The sequence below is a fragment of the Giraffa tippelskirchi genome, chromosome 13 (genome assembly GCF_054371585.1).
Source record: "Giraffa tippelskirchi isolate mGirTip1 chromosome 13, T2T-mGirTip1v1.2.pri, whole genome shotgun sequence".
NCBI classification, from domain to species: Eukaryota; Metazoa; Chordata; class Mammalia; order Artiodactyla; family Giraffidae; genus Giraffa; species Giraffa tippelskirchi.
Window position 1 is genome coordinate 115,903,762 of NC_137287.1, and position 13,289 is coordinate 115,917,050.

General features: G+C 56.8%; 1 protein-coding gene across 4 annotated transcripts in view; it reads left to right on the forward strand.

Moving 5' to 3' along the window:
• The first annotated feature begins 1,234 nt into the window (after positions 1-1,234).
• Positions 1,235-13,289, forward strand: part of SLC12A5 (solute carrier family 12 member 5) — a 36,792-nt gene continuing 24,737 nt past the window's right edge. The window contains exons 1-2 of one of the 4 annotated variants that reach the window (XM_081561066.1): positions 1,546-1,667; positions 2,816-2,969. Coding sequence is in view for 3 of the 4 variants with exons in the window: in XM_081561064.1 (XP_081417190.1) it covers positions 1,356-1,479 (124 nt within the window). In the remaining variant the exon portion in view is untranslated. Of the gene's footprint in view, positions 1,480-1,545; positions 1,668-2,815; positions 2,970-9,062; positions 9,130-13,289 lie in introns of those variants that run through there. The other 3 variants (XM_081561064.1, XM_081561065.1, XM_081561067.1) reach the window with 3 other exon arrangements.

Sequence of the window (13,289 nt, forward strand, 5' to 3'; positions counted from 1 at the left end):
CTTATTTGTCCATTTTACTGTTGATGGGCACTTGGGTAACTTTCAATCTGAGGCTAGCATGAATAATGCTGCTATGAACAATCTTGTCAATGTCTTTTGGTGAACAGGAGCTGTCACTTCTTTGGGGCACAAACCTTGGAGTGGAATTGCTGAGTGGACAGGAATGTCTAAGCTCAGCTTTAGCTGACTGAACAATTTTCCAAAGTGATTTTGCCCAACTATCTTTCCACCAGCAGTGCATGAGAGTCCAGGAGCCCTCCTTGACTCCTCTTTCCTTCACATGCAATGTACAATCCAGCAGCAGGTCGTGTAGGTTTATACTTCCAAAATGTATCCGGAATTGGACTGCCACCACCCCAGCCTGGAGATCATCGCCTCTTACCTGGTGGTTGCAGGAGCCTCCTAATTAGACTCCCAGCTTCCACTCCTGCCCTTAGCTGAGTCCTCACCCAGCAGCCAGTGATCCTGTTAACATGTAAGTCACAGCACATTGCTCCCCTACTCAAAAACTTCCCATGGCTTTTCTTCCCAGAGTCTTCGACAAAGCCTTCAAGTCACAGTATGATCTGCTCTCCTCTCCCCCACCTCATCTCTGCCCCATCGCTCACCTCTCCATTCATTCTGCTCCAGACACACTGGCCCTCTTGTTGCTCCCCGAACTGTCCTAGAGCCCCTGCACTTGCTATTTTCTCTGCTAGAGGGCTCTTCCCCCAGATCTTTGCTTAGCTGGCTCCTTCCCATCTGTGAGGGCTCAAATCAAATATCACATCTTCTGAGAGGTCTTCTTACTCCATCCCTTAAAGTAGTCCTTCCTCCTAGTCATTATCCCTTGACCCCACCTTTTCTTAACATATACCACAATCTCAAACTGTCTTGTCTATGCATTTGCTCACTTGTAATCTTTCTCCTCTCACTCACTAGAATGTAAGCCCCACGAGGACAGGAAGCCAGTTCATCTCATCCGATTCTATATCCCCAGGGCCCCAACCAGTGCTGCAAACGCAGGCGCGCTATCAAGATGTGTTGAGTGAACGAAATCCAGTTCAGGAGACCTAGACGAAGAGAACTCGAGCTCTAGGAGCCACACACGGGGACACCTGGTGCCGGGGTGGCTCTCAACAGCGGGTTGGACCCTCAAGCGCTTCCCGCGGAATTGAGAGCCCAAGGCCTCAGAGCCACATGGCCAGACAAGGAGGCACACAGTCCGGCGGGCACTAGGACCCGGCGCGGCGCCGCGGCCGGCGGGGGGCGGCCGGCGGGGAGGGGGAATCCGCTCCTTCTGCCTCTCAGAGCCGGGTTGCGGCCACTTGTGCGATCCGGGCCGGTTCCCCGGTGGCCCGGCGCCTCTCCGCACCATGAGCCGCAGGTTCACCGTCACGTCGCTGCCCTCCGCGGGGCCCGCCGGGACCTCTGACCCAGGGCCCCACCGGCCGTCAGCCGCAGACCACCCCTGCCGCCTCTCGCGGGAAGACGCCAAAGGTAGAGGCCGCGGGGGGCGGGGCTTGTCGGGTGGGCGGGGCGAGGCAGGGGGCGGGGCCACGGCGAGCGGGCCTTTGGTTGGGAGGGGAGGGACCGTGACCGGTGGGGAGAGAGTCCGTCCCCTCGGAAGGCCGGAGAAAGGAGAGGAGCAGGGCACTGGGGGACCGGGGAAGGCTGCAGGAGCAATGGTGAGGGGAGGGGCCAGATTCGAGGTGGGCGGGGACACACGGAAGAGGGTGGAGCTAGAGGCGAGGGGGCGGGTCTTATGATACGAGGTCTAGGGCCTCGGGAGCTGGGCCAGGGCGCAGTCAGGGGGCGGGGGTCATCTCGGGTAGGGGGCGGGGCTATAGGCGAGGGGGCGGGTCTTATGAAACGAAGGCTAGGGCCTCGGGGGCTGGTCCATCTCGGGTAGGGGGCGGGGCTAGAGGGAGGGAGGGGGCGGGCCGTGTTGGGTCCAGAGCCAATGGGAGGAGGCAAGACCATCGCGGTTTGCGGACAGAAAAGGGCGGGACCAGAGACGAAAGGGTAGTGTAGGGGTGGAGTCCTCGGAGGGAAGGGCCCGGGTCACTAGGTCTCCAATCCTTAGTGCCCTAAGAGGCGTCACGGACAGCGCCTTGGGAATCGCGGGAAGAAGACAGGAGAGAGAAGTCTGGGACCCCGGGCAACTAAGATCCTGGGCGCAATCCGTGGGGACGCTCGTCCTGTCCCTGCGGGGATTGACTTAGCTCCCTCTGCTCCAGTTCCACAAGCGGTGGGTGGAGCCAGCTCTGGCGGGAGCAGGGGCATCTTCCTGGAGGACCCATCGCGGTGGTCTTATAATGGAAGTTACATGCAGGGTGCAGACGAGAGAGGAGGGAAGGGATCCTTCTAGGCTTCGGTGAAGAATTAGCATCCTGGATGCACACGCAGTCTTCTCTGCAGGGGCCCCCTTATGCCCCTCAGGTCTGGGAGGAAGGTGGAGAATTCGCTTGAAGCGGCCCCAACGTGGGGAGGAGGAGCCTCCTCGGGCCACCAGGGGTCGCTGCTGAGCCGCAGGTGAGCTCACCCTGACCCCAGCAAACTTAAGCACCCAAAACCCTTTTAGGGGTTTTATCTGGCGAACCTCTGCATTGAATAAATGACCCAACTGAGTCCTAAATTTCCTCAGGGTTCCAGTCCCGTGAACCAACCGCATCCTGAACGTGGTCACTCGGATTATGGGGGGGCTCTTTCCTTTCTTCATCATTCCCATAATGTCTGTCCCTTTTCTCATTTTCAATGATGTTCTTACCATTCTTACAGATTTAAAAGTCAGAACTCTAGGAGCCATCAATGCCTTCTTTTCTCTTCCCACTAGATCTGAGTGGTCCTCATGTCTTGGTCACTTTCTTCAAACTTATCCAGAATCTAGCCACATCTCTCCTTCTGACATCGTCACCTTGCTCCAAACCCATCATCTCTCATGTGGCCATGACCCCAGCCTCCTCACTGGTCTGCCTGCTTCCTGTTCCGTAAGCACCCCCATCATTTGTAGGATAAACGGCAAACCCTTTAGTCAGTCATTCAAAATCTCCCCTCATCTGCTCCTGGTATACCTGTCCCTGTTCTACCCACCTCCATTAGCCAGGGAAACTCCCACTCACTCTGTAAGTTATAGCTCATTTAACCTTTTCTGAAACTCTTTTTCACTTTCTCTCACTTCCTGGCAGAGGCAGACATTCCTTTTCTGCCCACCCAGTGCACCATTATAGCACATGTCCCAGTGGATGGAAGTTATTTACTTGTGTGTCTCTTACATCTCCAGGGTAGGGACCTCATCCTTTTACCTTTGTGTTCTGATTGTCAAGCGCTCAGCTGGGCACTCAGTACGTGCTTACTGCTCATCAGGTGAGAGGGGGAGGGGCTGTAGGCTCCTAATTCCCCTACCTTTGCCTTCTCTCCTGCCATTCCCCCTCCCCTGGCCTGAAAATAAGATGGTGCTCTCTCTTATCTCAAGGCGACTGTTCCGTCTTCCTGTTCCCATTTCCAAGCTCCTGCATACTGAAGTAAAATACAGCTCCCAGTGTTGGGTGTGCAGATGTGTGTGCAAATTGGATGTGAATCCGGAATGCCGTGGGCTTATGGCAGAGGCGGTATCTGTGTATCTTTGCATGTCTTGAGGGAGAAGCATCCCACGTTAGCTCTGTTGACCCGTGGGACAGTCACTGAGTCAGTGCTTACGTGTGTTACTGTATGCCAGTGTGCTGATTGGCATGTTGATGTTTGTATTTCTGTGTCCGTCTGTGGGATGCGTACCTGTGTGCATGAGCTTGCACATGCACATGCTTCCATCTTGAGAGTAATTTGGGGATTTTCCCCCCCAAACTTTAAACTTGTTATTTTGTATAGGGGTGTAGCCGATTAACAATGTTGTGGTAGTTTCAGGTGAACAGGGAAGGAACTCAGCCATACATATACATGTATCCCTTCTCCCTCAAACCTCCCTCCCATCGAGGCTGGCACATAACATTGAGCAGAGTTAAGGTCCTTGTTGATTATCCGTTTTAAACATAACACTGTGTACATGACCTTCCCCAAATCCCTAACTATCCTTTCTCCTAATTTGGGGATTTTTAACCTCTTAGGCCCTGAGACAGCCTCCAGCACCTCTCCTTGGTAGGCCAGTACGTGGGGAAGTAAAGAGCTCCCTAGGAGAAATTAAAATCTGGTGCTATCTTTCCCCCAGCTGTTCTTGAGCCAGTGCTCTGGCCCCAGGGGGATGCTCTCCCCACCGGATGTCCTCACCCAGGTCCTAGGGGAGAGATGGCAGCAGGTGGAAGGTGGGGGAAGGTTGGGGGAGGTTTTGTAGCTCATTTACATACAAGCATTGTCTTTCATTCTGGACCCAGGGAGTGGAGTTTGTCCCTGGGGGTGCTTCCTGCTGCCAGAGGATAGGAGGGGATATGACTTATGGGGGAAGAATGAAGCAATTCAGAAGCTGGTCCTTGAATCTACCACTAATCCTGGGCTGCAGCCCACATGCCTCAGTTGCCTTCTCTGTGCCATGGGAAGATCGATGATTCCTTGGCTGGACCTGGGATCAGTTGTTACAACTCTGAGCTACTCCTCCATCCTTTGTATTGCTCCTTGCTATGTCTGTTTCTCATGGAGAAGCAGAGCCTTGGGAAGAGTGCTGGGCCTAGTTAAGACTAACAGGAGTTGAGATGTGTCCCCATGGAGTGAGAGGGAGCCAACTTGTGCTAGGGGGACGGAGCCAGACCACAGTGTAGCCCATCCACACTCTAGCCCAGGCTCTGTGGTGTGGCCTTGGGCACATTGCTTCCCCTCTCTGGGTCTCAGTTTCCCCAGCTGTATATAAAGAAGTTGAACAGGAAGCTATCTGAAGGTCCTTCTAGCCATAAAAATGCTTAGATTCTTTGATGGTCTAGAAAGGTGATGTTCTCTACCTCCCCCATACCCAAACCTCATGTTTCAGTCTCTATCTGTAAATTGGGAAGAACAACACTGAATTATTGGTATAAATATCTGATCTGGAGATCTCCAGCCTATCCAAGGAGTTCTCCAGTCACCCACTCCTCAAGCCAGGACTCCGAACCTCACTGCCCACTACCTCAGCCCAAGGTGAGCCTTGGGAATCACCATGGCAACAAACTGGTTATGAACAGGGCTGTAGTTGCCATGGTGATGGGCTGCTCTCTCTCTCTATCTCATCCCCCTCCCCTGCCCTTCCCTCTTCTCAATGAACCAGAGTGATCTGCAGGCACCAGCTTCTCCAGGTGGGGTGGGGATGGGGGTGGGTACAGTGAGAAGGGGGTCCTGATTGAGAAAGAGGGAAGATGGACTGAATCTGTAGAGGAATGAGGGGCTGTCGGGGTGCCATTGCCATGGTGACAGGACTGCAGCCTGTTAATTAAGCCCCCGGTTACCACGGAGATGATGGTGGTTGACGTGTCTGTGGCGGGCCCTGTGTGGGGGGTGTGTGCTCTGCCCCAGACTCATCAATTCATGGCGAGGGCTTGGGTTCCAGAGGAAGGGCCCTCCCAGTGAGGGAGAGATGAGTGAAGAATGGAGTTCAGGGCCTTAGCTCCATGAGGCCAGAGCTGGGGGTGGGTGGGTTAGGCCGTGGGGATAATGATATAGAGACAAGGGTGGATAGGGACTGAGCCAGAAAGAGGAACACTACACCTACCTTTCATAGAAAGAGGACCCCATCAAGTGGCTCCAGTTTCTTCCAAACAGCTTCTTGTCCTGATTCAGTGGCTGGGACCCTGGGCTGGAGTTCAGGGAGCCAGATTCTAGTCCCTAGTCTGCCACAGGTTCATCCCATGGAGTGAATTCATAGCTTTCCATTTCTATTTTCTTTCCATTTTTTCCAATTTCTCCAGATATGAGGGCTGGTTAAAAAATAACTTACAAAGTTCCTTCCAGTGTCCAAATCCTGATATTAGGAGGCAGTTTCCCTGACCTTTTTTTTCTCTCTCTCTCTGAGAAGCATAAGTGGAAGGGGAGATGAATTTTAGAGACTCAGAGTTGAGAAATAAGACCTGTGCCAGGCTCTGCACCTCATGATGATTTAATGAGAGGATGCCCCTGGCCCTAGATCCTCCAAGGGCTCTGGGCGGTGATGGGGTGCTGAGCTTCCAGCCATGTTCCTGGGGCTCAGAGCTGAGGGTCCCCTTACTGGCCAAGGCCAGGCTGCCAGTGCAGGAGGTGCCTGCAATGTGTTTTCTGAAAGCCTCACTGCAGAGGCTTGGCCTGAGGCCAGAATGGGGATCAGTATTTTTGAGAGGTGGGGGCTGTGAACCAAAGGACTGGGGTCTCCCCTTGTGGCTGTCTCCTCAGTTGGTCTTGGCTCCTCGTGAAGAGCTCCATGGATTCGGTCTGAGATAAATGGAGAGCGCATGGAGAATTTTCAGGGTGGGAAGAAGGCTCAGGGATTATGCAGCCTCACTCTTTCATTTTGTAGATGGAGATACTCAGGGCCTGAGAGGAACCCAGCTTTGCCCAAGGAAATGCAGAGTTTTGGGGCAGAGGACAGGACAGCACCACTATCCCCTGAATCCTGGATGCCTTGTGAGGTAGGAGGTCTGGTGAGGGTGCCCAGATGGGACACCCAGGGGAAGAGGATCATGCCTCCCTTCACCTACTCCATTGGGATCTAGATTTTCTCTGGGTGGGCTCAGTCCCTCCATGAGTGGCCAGGGCTCTGGAACACAAATGGGAAATACCCCCCAGGGGAACATCCCAGACCTAGGATTGCTGAAAAACCGCAGCATTTATTTCTCAGCACTTCTCAAACATACTACATGTTTTATTGTATTACTTGTCTCTACAGAGTAGTAGAAAACCATAATGGTGGTGGTGGTGATTTGTGGAATGCGGTGCTTAAAAATTCTTGAACACTGGCCTACCCACCTGCAACCCCTTTAACCCCTGTCACCAATTTAAACTCATTGCATTTTTGTGTGTGGGGGGAGGGATGGTTTTCTCTCTGAGAAAGCCAAGAAGACCAATTCTCACACCTTGTCTGAATAGCTAGCTCTCCACCCTAAAGAGTGCTTCCAGTGTCCATAAAATCCAGTGAAGGGGTTATCTTACTGTAGGATGTCTCAGATTCCCACTTCAGTTAGCTGCTGAAAACTCTGAGGTTGACCCAATGTGAAGTCAGTGACACATGTGTGACAACAGAATTTGAGCAGCAGGCTCTGTCCATGGTCCTGAAAAACTCACGTCCTAGTCCTGGATCGCTAGTGGGGCAGATTTTTTCTAGGACCCTTGAAGATCTTCTGCACCCACCTCCAATTGCAAGCTGAGAGGCCACTCTGGCCCTGCACCTATGAAGCCTGAGTGCAAGAAAAGGGAGAGAGTTCATCTCCAATCCAGTCCCTGTTCCTTTGTTAGTAGCCAAGGATCAGAGGCACTGAGCAGTTTGGATATGACTGCATTTTTGCCTCTTCTTTTGGAGGCAGGACCCATTTCAAAAGACGTTATGTTAAGGGAAAGAGTCCTAAACTGGAATAAAGGAAACTGGATTCTAGGCCAAGTTCTGCCATTCACTGGCATTGTGTTCATAGGCAGTCATTTTCCCCCATCCCCATCAACAGTGGGCCTTAGCTTCTTCACCTGTAAAATGAAAGCTATGCATTAGCTAAGATGATTGAAGCATCCTCTCCAGGCCTGGAACTCCCCTGAAACTTAAAGGGCTACTGCTGGAGGTTGGGTGAGTCTCAAAAATATTTCCCCTTGATCGGCTCTCCTCATTGGATATTTCCATCTTGCTGGGGCTCAAAGGGTCCACACTGCTGATGCAGCTTCCTGAGATCTTTTCCCACAGGCTCGAGCCTGGAGTCTTGGGGTGCTGAGGGGGTCCCAGGACAATCAAGCTTCTAGGGGACTGGTGTCAGGGGAGGCGGAGGAACGCAGAAGGCATGTCAGCTCTGGAATCCTCAGAAAGCAATCCTGGATTAGGGGATTAGACACTCCCGCCCCAGGAGAAAATCTGGTCCCAAACCGACAGGCGGCCTCATTCTCCCCTCCCCCACTCCACTCCTGGCCAGCTTGCGACCGGCCTGCCCTCCCCAGAGGCTGCACCATCCCCAGTGGGGAATCAGCGCTCCAGAACCTCACTGCCGCCTTCTCTCCTCCTCACCACCTCTCCTTCCCAGGTTCCTTGCGCGGGGGTGGGGGAGGAGGGTCGCTTGTTTTGGGACTCCAGTGATTTGCCTTTGAGGTGAGACGCTGAGACCTCTATCGGTCTAAACAGAAAGAAAGGGTTCACTGCAACTCCTCAGACTCATGCCTCCCATTTTAAGCCAGGATGAGCCAGACAGTTCAGCCCCTGACCCTGACCCCTCGGGGGCCAGCACGGTGCTTGAGTTAAAGGCTCTGGCCTCCGCACATCCCTAGCTCCAGCCTCCTGAGCAGCGATTGTGGGCGAGGGCACGATTCCATGCCGTTCTTCAGGGCCGGCCTCCCCAGCTTTGCAGGCAGGCTCTCCAGGGACCCATATTCCACGGCGCGCTCCCCCTGCTGCCTCAGATCCCCACATCTTCCCTCTAAGGGTCAGGCCAGACCCCCGGCCAGGCAGCCGCTGCGGGGCCGCCTCCCCGCGGCCGCGACCTAGTTCCCTGCCGTTATTTTTAGGGCGCGGGATGGCACCTGCCCACGTGCCGGCCCCGCCTGCGCCGGAGAGTGGGGGGCGGGCGGAGCTGCGTCTGCTCCTGGGAGGCGAGGCCCCCGACCCCCGCAGCACCCTCTCCATCCCACCGGTGCAAGCCCCCAGGTTCCATGCGAGGGGGCCTCCGGGAGCGCACTGCCCGCCCCTCGTCCCCTCTCTTCCTCCCTCCCTTGCTCCCCCCCTCCCAAAGCCCCGCCAGTGGCTCACGCCTCCTGCATACGGGATGAGGTGAGCCGCGCCGCCGCTGAGAGGGGGCGCGCGCGGGTGTGAGCGTGTGTCCGTGTGCGAGTGTATGTGCGCCGGGCGGGCGGGCACTGCAGCTTCTTCCTCCGTGGAGCGGAGAGCGAGAGAGAGCTAGAGCGAGCGAGAGAGCGGCGAAGGCAGGCAGAGGGGCGCGGGCGAGGCGCGCAGCCATCCCCGGGCCCGGCGCCGCGCGGCCACCATGCTAAACAACCTGACGGACTGCGAGGACGGCGATGGGGGAGCCAACCCTGGTAAGCGATCGGGGGCGGCGAGGAGAGGAAGCAGCTCTGGGGTTAGAGACAGAGCGGGGGGCCGCCTCCTTCGGAGGCGAGGCTGGGATTGACCCGGGCGGTGGGCGCCCAAGTCGGCCTGGAGCCTAGCTCCATTGGAATGCGCCAGGCGCTGTGTGAGGTGCTGGAATGTGCCGCGCCCGGGGCCAGGACTGGGGGCCGAGGGCTTGCCACTGCCCACGGCCCGGGGGCAGACGTGGGCTGGCTAAGCGGGGGAGTCGGTGGGAAGGGGTTGGAAGAGCTAGAATGGGCTGACGTGGAGCTCGACGGGCGGGAGGAGGGCTCCTTTTCCCCAGAAGGGACCCTGGCGTCCTGGCGCAGAGCGCGGGGGTTGGGGGGGCGCAGTCTGCTGCAGTCCCTCGCTTTGAGACTTCCAGCTGAAAGGTGGGGGGAAGGTGTCTATGGGGGGGGTGGAACCGTATGACAGCCCCCGTCCGGCTGCGGTGTCTCCTTAAGGGGTTACTTGATGCAGTCCGGGCCCCCTCCCCCAAAGCTGCCCGAGGTCCGACCTCCGACTGAAGCGAACCTCCTCCGGGGATTTTCAGCTCTACTTTGCGGAATCTGCTTCTCCCTCTCGCGTTCCCGTGGGTTCCTTCTCAGGACGGGAAGCATGATCACCCTCCTTTCTTTCCCCCTTCCCTTTCCTCTGGGTACCCTGGGATAGCTGTGAGGCTTCCAGGGTGGGGCGGAGGGGAGTCTCTCTAGTCAGCTCTGCTAGCTTCCCCAGTGAGGCCTCAGAACGGGGTCCCAGCGGCCGAATCCCCGGCGCCGTGGCGCGGACACTGCGGACGCGCTGCGGTGGGTGCGGAGACTCGCTAGGAGCAGAGGGGCTTGGAGCGAGTCCGTTGGCGGCTCCCGCTCTCCCCCGCCCTCCTCCGCGGTTTCCCTGCTCCGAGGTCTTCGAGGCCAGCCACCCACTCCGGTTCCCAGGCCCCCCGCCGCCCCCCAGCGGTCTCAGCCATCCATCACGGCTGTCAGCCGCCCCCACCCCCCACCCTCCAGCGGCGCTGCGTCCCTTGCGCACTAGCGCGCCTCCTGCTCTGACTGTCTGCGCTCAGCGCCTTCAAACGCTCCCCTGGGCATTGCTTGACCCTCTGGGCCAAGACTCCTGCAGACCTCCCCCGGGGGATGGCCCACGGGCCCCAAAGGCTGAAAGCGCAGGGTCTTTCAGGGACGGGCAGCCTGGACTTGAAGTCCTCCGGATCCTGGGTCCAAGTCAGAGCCAAGTGGTCTCTTGGGAAGGCTGTGGACACCAGGGTCCCTCATCCTCTGACACTCTTTCTTCCTCCCTGAAGCTGAGTAGCGGCAGGAACTACTGGCTGGCTAACTCATCCATCTCCCCAGTGACCCTGGGGTCAATCCGCAGGCGTCCTCCTCCATAGCAGGTTCAGGCTGCGGGAGAGGGGTGGTTTGGCAAAGTCGAGTCTGCAGCAAAGCCGGGCATCCCGTCGCTGTTCCGAGGGAACGAAGGTGGGGGGTGTCATTCCCACATGGGATCCCCTTCAGAAGTCTCCACTCTGAGGAGGGGGCTCTGCTCCCCCAGACACAGGGTTTGGTCCAGTCCCCCAGGCCCTGCTTGCCCTACCCTGATGATGGAGCCTTCCTGGGCCACGGGATTTCTGTGGGGTCTCAGGTGGCCTAGAAAAGAGTGTGCAGCAGGACTCCAACTAGGAACTCCCTTCAGTTCTACCCCCTCCCCACAAGTTTTCCAGACTCCGAGTGTAGCAGACTCGTCTGCAGAGTCTCTCTCTCTCTCTCTGAGTGGCCAGGACCTGAAACTAGAGTGGCCAGGACCTGGGTCAGGCATTTTGGCCCCAGAGAGAGAAAGAAGGCCTCCTAGTGGTGCCTGGAGACGGTGATGGGGGTTGGGGGTGTCCAAGGACCTCCGGGGCTTGAGGGAAGACCATCAAACCGAGAAAATCCAGCATCTCAGAACTTAGGTTCTTGGAAATGTAGGAGACCTGGATCCTGACCTCGGGGAGGTGGGAATGACCAGAGTAAGAAGGCTCCTCTGGACTAAAGAACACACTCTGGCCCCCAGGTCCCCTTTCGTCTTGGGGTCTGACGCCGTCCCCTACTCCCCTCATCTGGCTTGGGGATTCCCCCAGGCCTGGCCCCCCAGGCCCCCAGGGGAGGCTCCTTAGCCCGCGCCGCTAGCCTGTTTCCTCCCTGGGAGCTCTGGCGGCCGCAGCTTAATTGAAAGCCGATTCGGGCTGAGAGCTCCCAGGGGGCGGGGGCGAGGGCGGGGGCGGAGAGGGCTCAGCCTCCGTCTGGCCCAGCCTCTCTCGCGCGCCGCACGGCGCTCTCGCATCCTTCTGACTCCCGGCTAAGGGAATGGGGGCGAGGTCCCCGCTCGCGGTCCTGCCCCTCTGAGGGGTCATGAAGCTCACCCCTCCCCCTCAACCGGGGTTCCAGGGAGGGGTCGAAATCAGCCCTGGCAGACCAGGCTGGGGACCTGGGGTCCCGTCCAGACGGCGGGTGGAAAAGCGCGACCCAGGACAAGCCTACGAGCTGCCCCCTTCCCTGCCCTCTTCTCCTGGCTGGGCTCCGGCCCGGAGTCTGGCTCCGCGCTGCGCGCCGCGTTACATAAGCCGCTGCGGGCGCGTGGCCGGCCCTGTTCCGCGCTGCGCTCTCTGCCCGCGCAGTCGCCATGGAGACCGGCGCGGGGCTGCTTCGATGCCGGGTCTCTGGCCAGGACGCCCTCTTTCCCGCCCTGCACGCTCCCCACACCCCCACGAAGGAGGAGGGGAGGGCTGTGAAAGGAATGGGAGGCTCTCGTGCCTGACGGTCCTATCCCCGAAGAGCCACCGAGAGAAGAACCCACAGGAGGCGGGGCCCCTAAATCTTGCCGCTGGGGAAGGGGTGTGGGATCGGGCGCCCAGGGTGGGTGGAGTACCACGTATATTAGTAATAATCGTGACTGTAATAGTAACAGCAGTAAGTACACTTATGCGCCCAATACACGCATGCCCAACAGGCATTATTTTACTTAATCCCCACCACAACCCTGAGTTAAACACGATGATTATCCCTTTGCAAAGTAGGAAACCGAGGCTTAGTTTAAGTGACTTGCCCAACGGGTCCACACAGCCAACGAAGTTGGGACTGGAACCTAAATCTTCTTGACTCCAACCTGTTTTCTTAACCATTAAGAAATTTCTTCTCATCTCATCCCCAACCCTCTAGTTCCCACTATAATGTGGTGAGAACACAAGGCCTCTGTCAGCATCTTAAAAATGAAGAGGGACCCACCTCACATTTGTTTCTCCTGTTCTCTAGCCCCAAAGAGCTCTTCCAAGACCCTAAGGGTCAGGAAGAGAGCCCGGGGGAATTCACCTGAACAGACATTTTGCTGAGCACCTATTACATGCCAGGCTCCCACTGGCAGGACCAGTCTGCTAGTCCCAGGAACTCGTGTACGTGTACGTGAGGAGAAGAGTGAACTGGTGGAGGCCCTATTTGGGGGTCAGGAGTTCTTGGCTTGATGAGTGAAGTGGCGGTGGTGGCAGGAGATGGTGGGCGGTCGGTTTCCCTTGAGGACTTGAGGCATCACTTCCACAGTTTTGAGTCAGGATGACACTGGATTTATAGCAGGTCATGCTTTGGGGATGGACCCTGGCTGAGAGACTAAGGGAGGTTTCCAGGAGGAGAGGATGGGGAGGATTTGGGCAGAATGGAGATGGAGAGAGAGAGAGAGGTCAGGAGATGAGGGGACAGGAAATTCAGAATATGTAGGGCCTCCACTTCACTTCTGTTTTGGTCATTGGAGAGTTTCCCTGGAGTCCAAAGAGATGTCGACTACTGGGATTCAGCCCTGAAAACTGAGAAAGTGTGATGGCTGGAGCCAAGGGAGTGTGCCTGTGTGTGTGTGTGTGTGTGTGTGTGTGTGTGCTTATGTCTCTTTGAAAGGACCCTCTCCTTAATGCCCTAGAGTCTTCCTCCTTGCATGATCTCATCCAGGCATGTGGTTTCACACACTTGCTACACAACTTTTCACGGGCTACCCCTGATTCTCATGCCCAGCCTCTCTCCTGGGCCCCAGGCTGATCCGTGTATCCAAGTGCTTCGGGACAAGTTCTCCTGAGTGCCCTACAGTGCCGTACCATCAGTCATATTCAGCC